This window comes from Phalacrocorax aristotelis, chromosome 6 (assembly GCF_949628215.1).
Source record: "Phalacrocorax aristotelis chromosome 6, bGulAri2.1, whole genome shotgun sequence".
NCBI lineage: Eukaryota > Metazoa > Chordata > Aves > Suliformes > Phalacrocoracidae > Phalacrocorax > Phalacrocorax aristotelis.
The window spans coordinates 45,740,790-45,756,883 of NC_134281.1; the positions used below are offsets into that span (position 1 = coordinate 45,740,790).

At 40.9% G+C, this 16,094-nt stretch overlaps 1 protein-coding gene across 3 annotated transcripts in view; it reads right to left on the reverse strand.

Annotated features, from left to right (window-relative positions):
• Positions 1–4,312: 4,312 nt before the first annotated feature.
• The window catches only part of PODN (podocan), a 28,111-nt gene continuing 16,329 nt past the window's right edge, over positions 4,313–16,094 (reverse strand). For all 3 annotated transcript variants that reach the window (XM_075097602.1, XM_075097601.1, XM_075097603.1), the window contains 5 exons: positions 14,046–14,161; positions 11,386–12,043; positions 8,592–8,740; positions 6,634–6,832; positions 4,313–5,288 (listed from right to left, as the gene is read on the reverse strand). In XM_075097602.1, coding sequence (XP_074953703.1) covers positions 6,667–6,832; positions 8,592–8,740; positions 11,386–12,043; positions 14,046–14,161 — 1,089 coding nt within the window. In that variant the 3' untranslated portion in view covers positions 4,313–5,288; positions 6,634–6,666. The remainder of the gene's footprint in view (positions 5,289–6,633; positions 6,833–8,591; positions 8,741–11,385; positions 12,044–14,045; positions 14,162–16,094) is intronic.

Sequence of the window (16,094 nt, forward strand, 5' to 3'; positions counted from 1 at the left end):
AAACAGAGGTCCACCATAATGAAGGGGAGAGATCTAGAGTGCTATATAAGTATGCAAAGTTAATTTTAATCCTGTATAGAAGATAAATCCTAGGTAAAGATTTTTTAAAGCTAATTTCTGTGATGACTGTCAACAAACACACAATTATATCCTAAGTAATGAAAGCATGAGACTCATTCCTTTCTTGTCTTCAACTGGAGCTGAGAATTCTACAAATCAATCTGAATTTTTATGGGAAGCAACATTCTCGACAGTATCATAATCATATGCTAAAAACAGATTCTGGAACTACCATGGGGAAAACTTGAGATAGCCTGTACAACTATGCATTAAAACAGCCTTTGCCTGATTCAAAACCATTTAAAGAAGAACTTTATTGATGGACTGTTTAATGTCCTTGGATACTACTGAAGAATTTTTATGGCAGCACTTTGTATACTGGATTATTAGAACTCATTTATCATCCACTGCCTCCACATATATCTCACAGCTGGCTAACTGCAATAGCAGTATGAATCAGAGCTACAGGGCACACCAATATTTTCCTCACTAAAGGAAATAGAATTCTTTAGGGGATTTACTCACTGTTCTTATATTAGCAACATAATAAACCAATTACAACGATGTCCATCAATTAATCCCATTAGAGAAGGAACTTCCTTGAAAAAACAAGGCTAAATTCACATTATATAAAACTTTATATAAGTTTAAGTTTTTAGGACATCTATTCCCAAACTCAGGGAGAAAGACTCACCAATATTACAGTATAGAGTGAAATTAATTAATAGGTTATTGGACTAGCTCATAGAAGCTTTCCAAGAGGTTGCTTCCTATCAAAAATATAATTTGGAAAATATGTCTTTATTCTTATCTTTTTGTAAGTCAAATTTGTAAAAATGTTAGTGGACTCTGTCAACATGGTGACAAACAGCATCATAAACTAAACCCTTACTGACCAGCAGGAACCACTGTCAAAAGAGAACAAATGTGACGTTTCAATCAGAGCCCTCCTGCCTCCCCTCTCTGCATGGACCACCAAGGAGCAGAAGAAATGGCATTGGGTCCCAGGGAGGAGGGCACCCTGTTCTCATCCACTTTGTTAATGTAGGTCCGTAGCCTTACTCCTGCATGTACCCAACTTCTGCTACTCCAGATCTTCAGCCTTTTCAGGAAAAGTCCCCTCTATCTGCCTTGCAAAGCAGAGGAGGAGGAAGGGGTTTGTACCACAGATGCCTTAGGAGCAGGCCTGCCAGCCTAACTCTTCAGCACATACAGAAGTTGGAGGATCCTTTCCCCAGCAGCCCTTTTAATGGACAATCCTGTAGTATTTATGGGAGGGAGCTAATGAAAATAATCCCCAAGTTCCCAAAGCTCAGAAGATACAGCAGATCTTCACCCCAGCATCACTGTCTGACCCAAGCTGGCTGCAAGGAGGGTGGTTGGCAACTCTTGGAGGAAGCAGCCCTGCAGAGATGCCATACCGCTGCCAGAGGTCTGCAGTTGGTGGTTCATTAGGAGCTGCCACTGCTCCCCCAAGGGAGCACTTTGCAGCCTTCCTCCACCACATCCCCATTCAAATTTGGTCAAAAGTTTTCCTTTTGAAGCTCTTTTTTTTCTTTCTTAAGTCATTTTGCCTTTGAAGAGTATCTACTTACTGTGTAAAGCACCTCTTTTTCATTAAATGTAACACTTAAACCCTAAACACCACAGCATGGTGTGGGGAGGCCTTTGAGGCAGAGCACAAGCCCCCTCACCACACCACAAAGGTCCTTCACCCTTCCAGTCCCCCCAGCTCCTCACCCTGCCTCTCTCCCTGGTGGCATGGCTGCTGGCATCCCCCACAACTCACCCTTCCTGCCAGCCAAGGCTGGGGACATCCAGTCACCCACGAGGTCCTGCTGTCCCCTGCAGAGGGCTTGCAGGGTGCCATCTTAGAGGAAGGAAGGCCTCGGCCTCATGCCACCTCCCTCCCCACAAAGGAGCCGCCACAGCCGGGGCCTCTCCTCTCCTCACAGCAGGTGGGATGGCAACAGCTCCTTTGTGGAGCCTCTTTTTGCTCCTGTTGCAGGAGGAGCCCTCCACTTCTGTGAACATGGGGAGCAGAGTGAAATAGCCTCCCCAGATCGAGTCTGTCCTCGGCACCTCAGCGTGGGCCCTGCAGCCCCTCCCAGCATCCAGGGAGGGAAAAGGGGCCATAACGCCCTTGTGGGGGGATAAAACCTCTGGGGAATATACAATTATCCTTGGCCTTTTTTCCCAGAAGCCCACAAATAACAAGCCCCTGGGGTTACCCAGAGCGGAGCAGTGCGGGGCAGATGTGAAGGGAGGGCATGCAGAGGAGGGAGTGGGAAGGGAGCAGGCACTGGGTACCCCAATCCTCAAGAGGGGACACCCATGGGGGCAAGGAGCCTGAGGGAACAGGGACAAGGGGGAGAATGGCTGCAGAACAGCCTGTCCACATTGCAGACACAGTCGGGCTACGTGCCCACCATCTGAAATAAAAGCTCATTATCCAAAGGGTATTTTTGGTGCCTGTTGAGTTCTTGATAGTTCATGTGCTGCATTTATACTCCTGTGGCTGAGAAAAATCGTGTCCAGTCTCAGAAAAATTCCATTTACCCCCATTTTGTGTAGTATCCTCTGTAACGAGGAAACATGGCCTTTAAAATAAAAACAGCAAATAAACTCAGACCTCAGTTTGCATATAGACCACACATGAATACCAAACGTGCAAATGCATAATTAGGAATAAAGTTGCCAACTGAATGTTTTAGACTTCAAGTTTTCACTATCCATACATCTATCTCAGCCTTTAAAATGTTCTATTATTCTCCTTCCCAAATCCAAGCAATTCACAGGAAGAAAGTTACATGAAAACAGCAGTGGTGTTGTCTCTTTCTGGCTCAACTTTGTGGCCTAAGGACAGGCCAATTTCCCAATTCTTGTAATTTTCACTAAAGGAAATAATAAAGGTAGACCTTGTTCCTGGGTCCTGCTCCACCTGAGGTCTGGGCTGGACCTTTGGATTATAGGTACCACCCACAGCCAAAAAAATATATGGGCTGAGTCCAGTGGACTTCTGACTCTTCCTCATCATCTCTCATGGAGCTTCTTATTCCTCTGAAAGAAAGAAATGAACTACCATTTTGGTTTGACAGTTTTAAGTCCAGTGTCATAGGTGCTGATGATACCAGGTAAGTGAGTAATCAAGCCTGTGATTCTTCCTCATCAATCTCTTACATGACAAGGAAAAGACATTGGTCTTGGGGGATTTTGAGGCTTTTATTGGGAGGAAGGGGTGTCTTTTTTGGTTTGGTGATTTTGGGGATATTTTTGATGCTGGGAAACATAGTCCCCTTTAAAGGACAGATTCACTGTGCAATTATTTTGAAACAAACTTGAGAAAGGGTTTCCAAACTCTACTTGGTCTATGGGATATGCTCCTTCAGTTGTAGGTGGGCCTCCTTTGGCAAAGGCTGACGCTTGATTAAGCAGTTTAACAGTGTATGTATCATCCTGAAATTTTGGGCCCGATTCTACAAGGTGCTAAAATGTACCTTCACCCCCACATTCACCACATCAGACTCACAAGGGATTCAAAGGGAGTCTGGGGCACCCGACTTCTCACAGAATTACGGTATAAGGGACTGAAGTTTAAAGATAATCAAACAGTTCTCAAAAAAAACCTGTACAGATCTGCATATTCTCATCTTGTTCAGGAGTATAATAAATTTATCTGTTTCACCAAGGACTGGCAAAAGTTCCATTGGGGTTTGCTGAAGATAGCAAATTGATTTGAGCTATATTCTGTAGACTTTTTACATAGAAATCTATCCCAAAAGTCAGTTGGAAAGCTATTTTATTGCTCAACTGTAGATCTGATATTTGAAAATACAGGGTTTTTTGCAATTGTTAGGGCCAAGCTTTTATTTTTTTTCAGAAGCATCTTTCCTTCTATGATTCATGATTGTGTTGAATTGTCTAAGGTAGGAAATATCAGTTTGAAATTACTGTCACATGCTATGGGAACCCAAAGGGAGAGTGTGGAACTAGATCTTCTCCAGCAGGAAAAACAGGTGGTAAGAAAAATCAAGCCAACTGTGTTTCCAAGTAAATCCTGGAATGCAGTATGCAAAACAACACATGTTCAATCAGAAATCCTCAAAAGAAAAGACCATCTCCTCAAGCAGATTAGCTACCTTAGATGAAGGACATTATAATCAAATAAGCAGCTTGCCATCCAGGTACCTCTGTAGGTCTTCTTTCGCTTGGTTTCCTTATTTTCTGTGATTTCAACAGGAGCTGAGAATACTCAACACCATAAAACAGACTTTAATAGAGTACAGCAACAGGCACTGTCCCCAGGCTCAAACTAAACAGAAATTTCTCTTGACGCTTAACAGTTTTCTCCTAAGACACCCCTCACTTATCACTTTTGCTTCATTAGTGTCACTTCTGACTCTTAATGTGAATGATATACAATATGTGAAAAATTCTACCACATATATTAAACCGCATACTGTTACTCAGTCTTCTGGACATACCTTTGGAGACATTCATACAACTGCCATATGGGCTAACAACAGCAAGACAGAAACTTTACCAAAGCTCTGGAAGGCAGACATACAGATTTTTTATATATATTCACAAGAGCAATTGTTTTATCTTAAAACCTTTCTAAAACAGGCACATACTGCAGGCTTTGGCAGTAGAGATAAAATATTATGGGATCCAGCCTTACTTTGTTTTTCTCAGCCAAATATACACATTGTTATAACAGAGGAAGAGTTGCATCCAAAATTATTACTGCTTCTTGATGACCAAAATGCCTCATATACTGCTCCATACATGAAACCACTGCAAATTATCCATCTTGCCCAATCAACAACAGCTTCTTTGGGGCGGAGGAAAGAAAAGAAGCATATACGTGGTTCACTTAAAATGCACTGACAAAAACAGCATTTGAAGGCATATGTTCAAAACAGTCCCATATTGTTATTACAGATGGAAACAGTGAAGGAAGAGAAACAGAAGAAACAAAAGCCAGCTTTTGTGAGTTCCAGAGCAATCCCTTATGATCCAGGGTCTTGTATAAGATGATTTGGAAGCTTTGGAAAGGCATTCAGGGTCTCTCCCTGAATAAGGCACTGTAATACACTGTCTTCCATGAGCCTGGCCCAGTGCCATGACAGTTCCTGCGTAATTCATTGCACGTTTTGCTAAGTGTTCTCTGTATATCTATATAGATATATACACATAGGCATATATGTAATTTTCCATATGCTTTCCTGCAAAACACCAGAAAAACAAAATCAATTACATAATAGAATACAGAATTCAGAATATGCTAAACTTAGTACCTGCTGACATGTTGCATGCGCCCCAAACTAAACCAGAGATGTGTTGATTCAGAAGTTATATGTACTTTAAGTCTGCAGATATAAATTATTTATTCTCTCACAAAGTCCTCATATAGCCTAGCCAGGAGGTCTAATGTTTGACTTTCCAAAGAGTTTCTGCCTTGTCCCATCATCTTTTCAGCATATTAGCACTATTGCTAGCACTTTATAGTGTCATTCTCCATGGTAAAATGTTGATTTAGGACAAAATTCAACATCTTTTTTCATGTCTTAGAGTCTAGATCTTCAAAGGTAGAGGGTAGTGTCTTGAACCTCATAATCTTTCAACATAAAATGCTTAAGAGATGCATAAAGCAGATCCCTATTCTTCTTATGGAAACATGCATATTCTTCAAACGTCACTCTCCCTTCATCTTTTCTTCTCCAGCTGAAGAGAGGTTCAAATAGAGAGATCAAGCAGCTGGCTAGATTGTTTATGAAATACTGAGATCTTAATTTCAAGACTACCAGTCTGGAATCAAAGGCAGCAGCTATCACAACCTGTAACTGGCCAGAGGCCTTTCAGTCAATCTGGGTGAAGTGAGCAATGAACTTCACCAAGACTTACCAGTAGTGAAAGCACAGGCCGTTGTGAGAACTGGCTATCCTGTACCAGGCATCAATCCAGTCCTGTATACCATCTCCAAAAGTGACACAAAGTAGATATACTTTCCATAAGAAATACACCAAGTATAGTATTATCTTCCCACTCTGAGTGGTCAGTGATTTAAGGACTGCTTGAGATAGAGCTTATAAACTTAATGCCATGTTTAACAGATACCGATGTGTCTGTTAAATCTTCCTTTATTTTGTCTAACTTTTTAAATCCATTTTCAGCTCACATGGCCTTCTACATCAGTAAGCTTCACAGTTTGTTCTTTGTTTTCCTTTTGAATGAGTTGCTTAAAAATATCATGAATTACCTTTTCATTTTTTATTATCAGAACTAGTAAATAATGACTTTCATATTTACCCATTGTGTCTGCTGTGGCCATAAGCAGAGGCCACCACAAACAGTCCACTGCCTCTGATAAAACACAGATCTGTACTGACTCTTTCATTTTACAAAATAATGTATTTTCAACCCTTTTTGATTCTGCGATTCCCAGTCATGTTTTTTAGTGGAAGACTTAGAGTCTAGGGCTCAGACACCCACTGTTTCAACCATACTTGGAATTATTTACACAAGCACCTGAGAAGTGGGTCCTTGATTTAATTAAACTACAGCTGTTACCTCCCACATGATGTGCTTGTGTGAGTTCACACTTTATCTCAGCTCTTCTTCCTCCTCATCTTCCATTTCCTCTTCTGAGTCATCCTTATTCTTTGAACTGTTGCTGAATTCAAGGTTTCCTTCAATATCCAGTACCTGTAAGTGCTTTAGGTTTTGGAAGGTACTTTCCTTCAGTGCTCCAACTGCGATCTTATTAAACCTTTAAACAAACAAACAAAAAGACCTTCCTATTAAAATAAGCCCGTTTTTATATCGAACACAGAAATGAGGAGACTAGGAGGAAACCATTCTGTAGAGTTACTCTAACTTGCACTGACCCAAGTTACTCTAACTTTATACTGACCCGCAACAGCACTCTAAGAGTACTGACTCCTCTGGATAGAAGAAAGAAGGGAAAACAGGTACTGATTAACAAGCAGGCAAATGCAGTGACTGAACAAAGTTTGCTCACAGCACTCTGTGTCATCACAAAGGGCTCTGAATGAAAATATTGGGAAACATTAAGAATCTCCCACTGATTTCAAGTTCACTGACCAAGCTTTCAAAAAACTACTGTTTTCTGCCCCAGGCCCTCTTCCCCCTTCTATAATCATATTCTGCAAGGAAAAAAATCGTAATATTGGAATTCCTCCCCCACAAATTCTTTCTCTTTGTATTCTGCTTTCTCCTTCCCAGAGAGGAAAAGCACCTGCTCCATAGCCCACATTTCAAATTTTAACTTGCTTTTTAATTAGATTCTGTGTCATCCCAGTTTAATTCTTCTCCCACAAAACTCAAAATACTAATACAAAGTATCCCTTCAGAAACAAAGCAATATGCAATAATTTTTGATCTGTTTTTTGGGGTTCCAAGAATATAAATAAACTAATCCACAATTTAAGAACCTCTCACTTATACTGCTTGGTCCATTACACTTGAACATACTTAAAATCATGTTCTGACTAATATTCCAGATGCATTTTATTGTTTCACAGCATTGAAGTGATTAATAGCCTCCCATTAAGAAATACAATTTAGCCTGGGTGAAGTTGCCTCCTAAATATGTTAGCAAAACAGTTTTGCAAATTCCTTTTTTCTCTTTATATAGAAATATAGAATGTGGTATGTGGTTTCTGGTTTGCATCCAAGCATTCACTAAGATCTCATAAATGTGAGCAGCTGAATAGACAGACTGCTGTAATTTACACCAGACTTTGTAATTTCATTTGCTTAGTATGGAATCATTTATCCAAAAAGGTATGATTCAGAACTATTCAGAACTACAGGACAGTTGATTTGCATACGGACAAAATAAGGCCTTATTTAGTCTTGTGCAACAGGCAGCCTAGGCTTTTTGAATTCATCCATGGGATCAGCTTAATCAAATACTTATAACAGTTACAATACTGTGACTCTACATTATATGTAAAAAAGGTCAGAATCTGTCACCTGTAAAAACAAGGTCCTCATCCAACGGACAGAGTAGGAAAAAAAAGAAAAACAGAAAAGCTTTCTAAATGTAGTTATATAACTGTCACAGTTGTAATTGGTCATCTATTTCTGACAAAATTATCAAGGGAAGGCACACAACTTCAAGATTAGTCACACACGCCTCACTAGAGGGGGGTTTCGTCAAAATCCAGGGCTAACAGACACAGGCGAAGCTGTAGTCCTACAAGTGGACTGTAAACTTTTAGTCCACAGCTGAATACTGGAATATCACATTAACTTCCCAGAATTTCTAACATGCCCAATCCATTCTAATAAGCACAGAAAGGACAAACTGTCTAAACAGAAAGAAAATCTTGTTTCTATCCATGTCTTTTCTGAGCAGGTAGACATAGTTTTGTCATACATTACTATAAAACAAAGTTGCTTATTTAGGAAGTTAGGAATTTAAATACTTTCTAAAAGGTAAGCAATTAAAAAGTAGATAAAGCAGAAAAGTCTTATGTATTAAAGTGGAAGGTTGACCTTACCTGAGATAAATCCCCTTTATTTTGGGTGTGGATTCAAAAGCATTCTCTGAAACAGTTGTTATCTTATTGTTCTGAAGATACAGATATTCTAGAGATTCTGGCAGGCCTGATGGGATAGAAGTCAGCTGGTTGCCAGCCATGTCTAGTGACTGCACGGAAGAGACAACAAGGGGTCAAATAAATAATTGTATTTAAATATTAGCAACAGTCCAAAATGAGATTTAAGTTTGACAACAAGTAGGCTTCCAAAGGATGGCTGTATACAACCCACACACACACTCTGGAAGTTTATCCATTGTTTTATACATATATATAAAACACACATATAAGTCTATAAAAACACACACATACATATATATGTGTGCATTTATAAAAAACTTAGTACAATAACAGCACAGAAGTGAGATGTTTATGCAAAGCTTATCCAGGATTTGTTGTGTTTGAAAATCATCTGGAAATGGGCTTTATTTTTCACATGGTACTTTGGTGACTCTGCTTCAGATCCCCTCCCTTGTGGTGAGGTCAGGAAAATGACAAACACTGTGTGTACAGTGGAAACTGTAAATTGTCAACAATGCAGAAAGGTTCAGTTTGAGTTCATGGTGGAAAAAGTGATATCTACTGTAGCATAAACTAATTTAACCTGCCTCTAATTTGCATCAAGGTAATTGTGGCCGTGACAATACCGCTCTCTTACAATACCATTTAGCATCACGATTTCACATGAGACATCATGCTGTTTTGTTTAGGAGTCCAAACATTTCTTTATCTGTGTCCCCAGGCTTTAGCCTGCTTAAAGTGAATTACAAGCAGGCTGTGTTTCAGATATGTGGGGGAATTCCTTGGAAGCTGCTACTGCAGAATAAGGAAATAATCTAACACAGACCAAGGTATGAAGATAACAGGACTAAGGGCCATGATCATTTCTCAGGTGAATTTTAAGCATGGGAATGGATCAAAGTAAGTGTTTTGTTATCCTCTATTGTAGTATTTTCACAGGACCAAACTGACATACTAGCTACACGTTATTCAGAGCTACACTTCTGCAAATGATTGTCATGTTTTCAGTGGTTTTATTCGCCACATAATCCCAGTCTGGCAAACAATTATGTAAATGTCTAGCTTTGCAATTGCAGATAGCCTTCAGTGATTTCCATGGAAACAGTGTGGACTGAAATGTACGCTAAGTACATGCATGATCAGGATCTTATGTGATGGTTATTTGTCAAATCCACTCCAGTGCACAACTCATAAACTAATTGCACAGTTAAGCCCTTAATGATAAAAAAGATTCATATATACTATCATGGAAATAAGTAACAAGTAGTAACACTGGTCCAGAAAAAAAGCAACAGCTAAAAATGCACCTTAGTCTAACAAAATTTTAAGTATGTGCTATTATCTTGACCTTGTTTAATATGAACAGGGTTTACTGTGAGGTAGGTACAATGCGAGGGCCAATGTTTGATTCAGCAAAGTGTTTCTCTGACTTGACGCTGACTACAAGGGAGTGGCAGTAAAATAAAAGTAACGTGAAGTAGCTATGAGTCAGGCCTTTCAAGAAGGAAAGCCTGTCATTCCAACCAACGACTAAAGCTGCCTAAAGGGTCTCATGACCCACTTTTGTTTTAAAAAAAACCAACAATCGAGGTGACAGTGCCTATATTTCATTATGCTACTTCAGTGAAACAATTCCAGCATCTGTAATTCTCAACAGCATCTATCTTCCGACTACTTTTTATCTTATATATTCGAATGCACGTGCACACACACTTCCCCCACCACCACTGAAGCACCAAACAAATGCAAAATGTAATAATAAAGCCATGGACCAGATCTGCAGCTGATGAAAACCCTGCAAACAGCTCTACAGGTACTGTTGATGCATTGCTGATTTACATTAACTGGAAAACAAGCTATTGTTTATTCCCAGGAACACCAGAAAGAGAAATGTTCACATAGATAAACGTTTGGATTGTCTGAAAACACCCTGGGGGCCAGGGTGACATGTGCTCCATGACCTTACCCCTGATCTGCTCTGAGATGTACAAACTTTGCCCATACAGTGACCTAACGGTATGCACCATAGATGGCTGCCACATGACATAGGTGGCAGGAAACAGGCTGTTGCCTAAAAGGAAATGCAGACAAATCCTTCAACCAGTCTAACAATTTTGAAAGGTCATTTTGCACAGCAGAAATGTGATTGTTCCTGCCTGCCTTATGGTTTGTGTTTAACTTTCTCCAACAATTAAGCAAATGAGTAGACTGCTGATTGAATCCAGACCTCCTAGCTGCTATCCAGGTGCCTTAGCCAGCTGAGCTGCTAAATCCTACAGCTTGGCCTGTCTGACTATAAGCTGATGTGGGGGCTTTGAGAATTAAGTGGTTTTGTTTATGCATTCCTTCCTCCTGCTGTCTCTCTTCAGAGCTGATTTTAAATCTTTTGGGAGACAAGCTATCTGAAAGGCATAATTTCAGTTTTAACGACAACATTCACTAATGTTTATCTGAAAATATAGGACACCATTAGGGTTCAGAAACAAAGATGTCTTTACATTTCTCAGCATTAGCAGTACATGGCAGACCGCCACCCTCGTCAGCAGTGGGAGGTACCCACCTCTGGCACAACAGAACGCAATTTCTACTCTAGAAACAGAAGGTGTAGCACTTACAATGCAAGCCCAAAAATGAGGATCAAGGGCATCTAGTATTGGTGCTATACAAATTGGCTTAGGCAGACAGAAAAGGACATCAGCATTACCAAAATAATTAGAGAAGGTGATGTTTCTACCTGGAGACTGCTGAGTTCTCTCCATGCTCTTGAATAAATGGAGTTTATTTTCAGTTTATTGTTGCTCAAATACAGTTCCCGCAGCTTTGTCATCCCAGACAAAGTCCCTTTTGGGATGATGCTTATCTCGTTCTCCTTCAGCTTCAGAATCTGCAAGTTCTTTGGAAAGCCAAAGGGCACTGTGTGGAGATTGTTTCCAGAAAGATCCAAGGACTTCAGTTGCCTCAGTTTACGGAAGGCCTCCCGATGGATCTGGGGACTTTTGAGCTTATTGTAGCTCAGGTTCAGCTCTTCGAGGAAGTAAGTGGTAGCAAAGTCATTCCTGTTAATCTCAGAGATCTGGTTATGAAGGATCATAAGTGTTTTCACTCGCCGGGGCAGCCCACTGGGAATCCTTTCCAGCATGTTGTTGTACAGGTGGACAGTGTGAAGCTTCTTTAAGCCCTGGAAGGCTAATGGGTGAATACCTCGGGCTTTTAATTTGTTATTGTGGAGCAGAAGGTACTCCAGGTTCTTAATTTGGGTCAAGACATCTCTGCCAATCACCTTAATTGCATTCTTCTCCAGGTGGAGGAGGACGATGTTTCGAGGTAAACCACTTGGGATTTGTGACAGGTTATTGCTGGACAAATCCAGATACTCAAGACTAGACAATTTCCTTGGGAAAGCAGGAAAGAAAACACTCTCCATTTAGATTCTGCAAGGTGAAACAATAACCAGTTTTCCCTATGATTTTACAATCTTTGCTTTAGCATCTTAATGGCACAGCTCCCGTTACTGCCCCTTTTTTGTCTCATCTTATGACTGATGTGGACAGCAAAACAGAAAGCTCCCATACTGCCATTAGGGATTAGGACTAGGCACTGCCATTGCTCCCCAGCCACACTAGCAAGAGAATCTGCTAGAGTCCACATACATCCAAACTGCCACTGGGCTGAGACCTGAAACCAGTTTTGCAGTCTACTGTTCTCTCATCTGACACCACAGATAGCAATGTATGAGCAATTTCAGTGATCAAATACCACGAGAAAGATGCCATGGGAGCAGCATTAGAACACAGAATTTAGCTCTCGATTTCACAGAACCGTAGCCTGAACATGAGTAATTTCTGTCTCTCTGAAAGTGTATATTGAAACTGAAAAGCAGGACTGCTTTTTAGATGATGAAATATTACTCTTATGAAAAGCAGAAATGCTAATTCAGTGTCCTAGGCTAAAGTAGTGAACTTCTACTGACCCTCCAGCATTATGGAAGTGAGTCAGGGCTAGAGCTGCTTTGTGTAAGCTACTGAATCTGGATTCCATGGACTCAGCTGAAGCTAAAATAAATCCTGAGACCAGTCACTTATACCAACTGGATGTGGATCAATGGTATTATATGCCAGGACTGAGGAGTCCTCTATTCCCTAATATTTCAGGTCAGTTTCTCAGTTCAAATGAGACTGTAATCTGCATGGCACTACATAACCCACTGCAAATGACCAGAAAGTTTTCAGGAAATGCAAGTACTAATGCCTTACAGACATTGCCTACTGGTTACTACACTGCTATTCACAGCTATCCAAGCATGCTCTGAATGAGCAAATATACTCTCTGGGTAAAGCACTTCATTGCTGCAAGCTGTAACGTTTCCCCAGCTTTGGTACATCTCAATAGCGCTATGCCGTGCTGTACAGACAGTATCATGAGAGCAAGGAGCAATGTCCACCCCCTCTGCTGACTGTGACTGGTGCCTTAGCTACAGCCACTATACTCTGTTCATCAAAATCTTAACAGAAATTATGATACGTCCAACACGACCTGGAGGTGGACACAACACAGCTATGGTAAATTACTAAGGGGCGTTTCTGGGAGTGGGATGCAGAAAAGTAAAGCACAGTTTGATACATTTTCATGTCTGGAAAACAGAAAAGTTCACAGAATTAAGTTATGGGCAGGACAGATTATGTGATCTGTATTTTCAGGTAGAACAAGGGCAGCACTAAATGCAAGCAGAGACACAAATGTTAACTTTTTGAAGGCTATATTTAGGACAGCGAAAGGCTATTTCTGTTGCACCAGTTTGTAGCAAAGCTTTTCCAGCCATCTGGCTATTGAGCAGCACCATTGCATCCCTCCTACTCCAGCAATCCATCTGCACTGGGGCACAGCTGTGCCAGATGAATTCACAACTGTGTATCTGTGGCTGCTTTCAAGCCACATTCACAGAAACACAGAATTGGCTTTAGTGAAGATGAAGGTCTGGCCTTAACTTCCAGTGAACTGCCCTTGAAACTGGAAAGTCCCAAGTAACCTCACTTTTGTCTGGTTTGGAAGAACAGAGACAGCTTTCAGCATCATTCTAGGTGGCCTTTCGCAGAAGGCGCTTAGTACCTGGGTCTCTGGCAATCAGGGAGTGATGCAGTCTGATGTTCAGTGTTGTGTCTTTTGTATAAAAGTATTCTGCAGTGTGAATTCAAACCACTCACCCAGATCTTTGCTTTTGAATGGCAGCATCTGAATCTAAGCCTTTTCATATAGACTTAGCAGAGAAATGCATAATTGTCATGCAGTTTTAATAAATGTACTTTTAAAGATGTACTTTTTTCAGTAGATATACTACTGTACATGAAAAGATACACAGACAGAAACAAAAGTGCAGACCACAGATCTCAGTCTCACCAGAAAGTTTCATTGTCCATTCCTTCATTCGTTAAGTAGTTATTCTGTAAATACAGCTCCCGCAGACCTGTAAGTTCATTGAAGGCTCCTTTGGGAATCTTCTCTAGCTTGTTGTTCTAGAGTCACCAGAAGCACAAAGCTCTTTACTTGACATGAAACAACATAAGACATTCAGGTTCTGCTGAATTAACACCAGGCAATTAAACTTCAAAGGGCTAGACATAAGATATTTCAGGGGGCATTATAATTCTGCTTAAGAAATATATACAAATATTAGACTGAAATATTACAACCTAATTTTATTGAGTCCCCATGGAACGTTTGGGCTAAGGACTTAGAATTTGCCCCATACTGGATGGTTTTATTTTGAATTCTTAGTCCTTCCATCTATGTGCAAATGTATAATGTAATCTAGGCAACTACCCCTGGAGTTTGCTCAAAATTTATGCATTTTGTAAGACAGATTTCACCATAAGGAAGAATTGCATTGGAAGCTGGGAAGCAGCCATCCTTCCAGGATTAATGGCATTCCAAAAGGTACAGTTCCTGCAATGTAAATGTGGATTCCAGAATAATTAGTCCTGTTGCCTTAGTGTGGCTTCGAGTAGCCAGTAGGCAGACTTGTACAAAGTATAAAACTAAATTCCACTTAGAAATTCCATACAGAAACTGTAGGAATTATAAAAGGAGATACATATAAAAAAAACTGACACTGAAATTTGTTAAACTTCCCACAATCCATGTATACACAATAATGTGATGGACAGACCGGCCTAGATTCATGTGCCAACTAATATAAAGTGGATACCACCACAGACAGATTTGGCTGAGTGTCTCAATGAATAGTGAAATAAAAAAGATGTATCCCATCTAAAGGACATCTTTTGGACACTTTTGGTTCTGTGTTGGCTGTCTCTCACTTCTCGTTGTCCTGTTTTTTTCCCAGTCACAGTATCAAGGTAAACGTTACTACAGACAGGCAGTGCGCTTGAAAACAAAATGCTCATTTCTCTCTTCAGCTCCCTTGCCCTTAACACGACTGGTGACAGCAGGGAAGGATACGAGTTCAAAGTGTAGTTCTCAAAGTCTGAGACCCCTTTGGAAAATAATGATTACCTATGGATGGTGTCCTGGTTTCAGCTGGGATAGAGTTAAATTTCTTCATAGTAGCTAGTATGGCGCTGTGTTTTGGATTTGTGCTGGAAACAGCGGTGATAATGTGGAGATGTTTTGGCTGTTGCTAAGTAGCGCTTACACTGGTCAAGGACTTTTTCAGCTCCCCGTGCTCTGCCGGGTGCACAAGAAGCTGGGAGGGGACACAGCCAGGACAGCTGACCCCAACTGGCCAAAGGGATATTCCATACCATATGACGTCATGCTCAGTATATAAAGCTGGGGAAGAAGAAGGAAGGGGGGGACATTTGGAGTGATGGCGTTTGTCTTCCCAAGTAACCGTTACATGTGATGGAGCCCTGCTTTCCTGGAGACGGCTGAACGCCTGCCTGCCCATGGGAAATAGTGAATGAATTCCTTGTTTTGCTTTGCTTGTGTGTGCGGTTTTTGCTTTACCTATTAAACTGTCTTTATCTCAAACCATGAGCTGCCTCACTTTTACTCTTCCGATTCTCTCCCTCGTCCCACCAGAGGGGAGTGAGCGAGCGGCTGTGTGGTGCTTGGTTGCTGACTGGGGCTAAACCACGACAAATGGCAATAAAATGCAGGGGACTAGTAACTTCACACTTTGCAGAGAAATTCTAGCAATTTAAAGGATCAGACTGTTTGCTTTTACTTTTCTTCAAGCTGGAGAAGCCTGTGTTCTAGAAGACTTTAATGAGAATTAGCAGTGAAACCTTCAAGGGAAAAGAAAGCTGGGAGGAACACAGAACTGCCTAAGACCAGGGGCTGATAACAGTCTCCAGTCTACACACGTCCAAGGAGCTGTCAACACTAGGAGCAAGCGGAACCAGGATTCCCCACCACTGCAGCTCTCCCATTGTTAACAAGGCTGAAATCTCTAGCACAGACATGACGAAGTGTTTTTATCGAAAT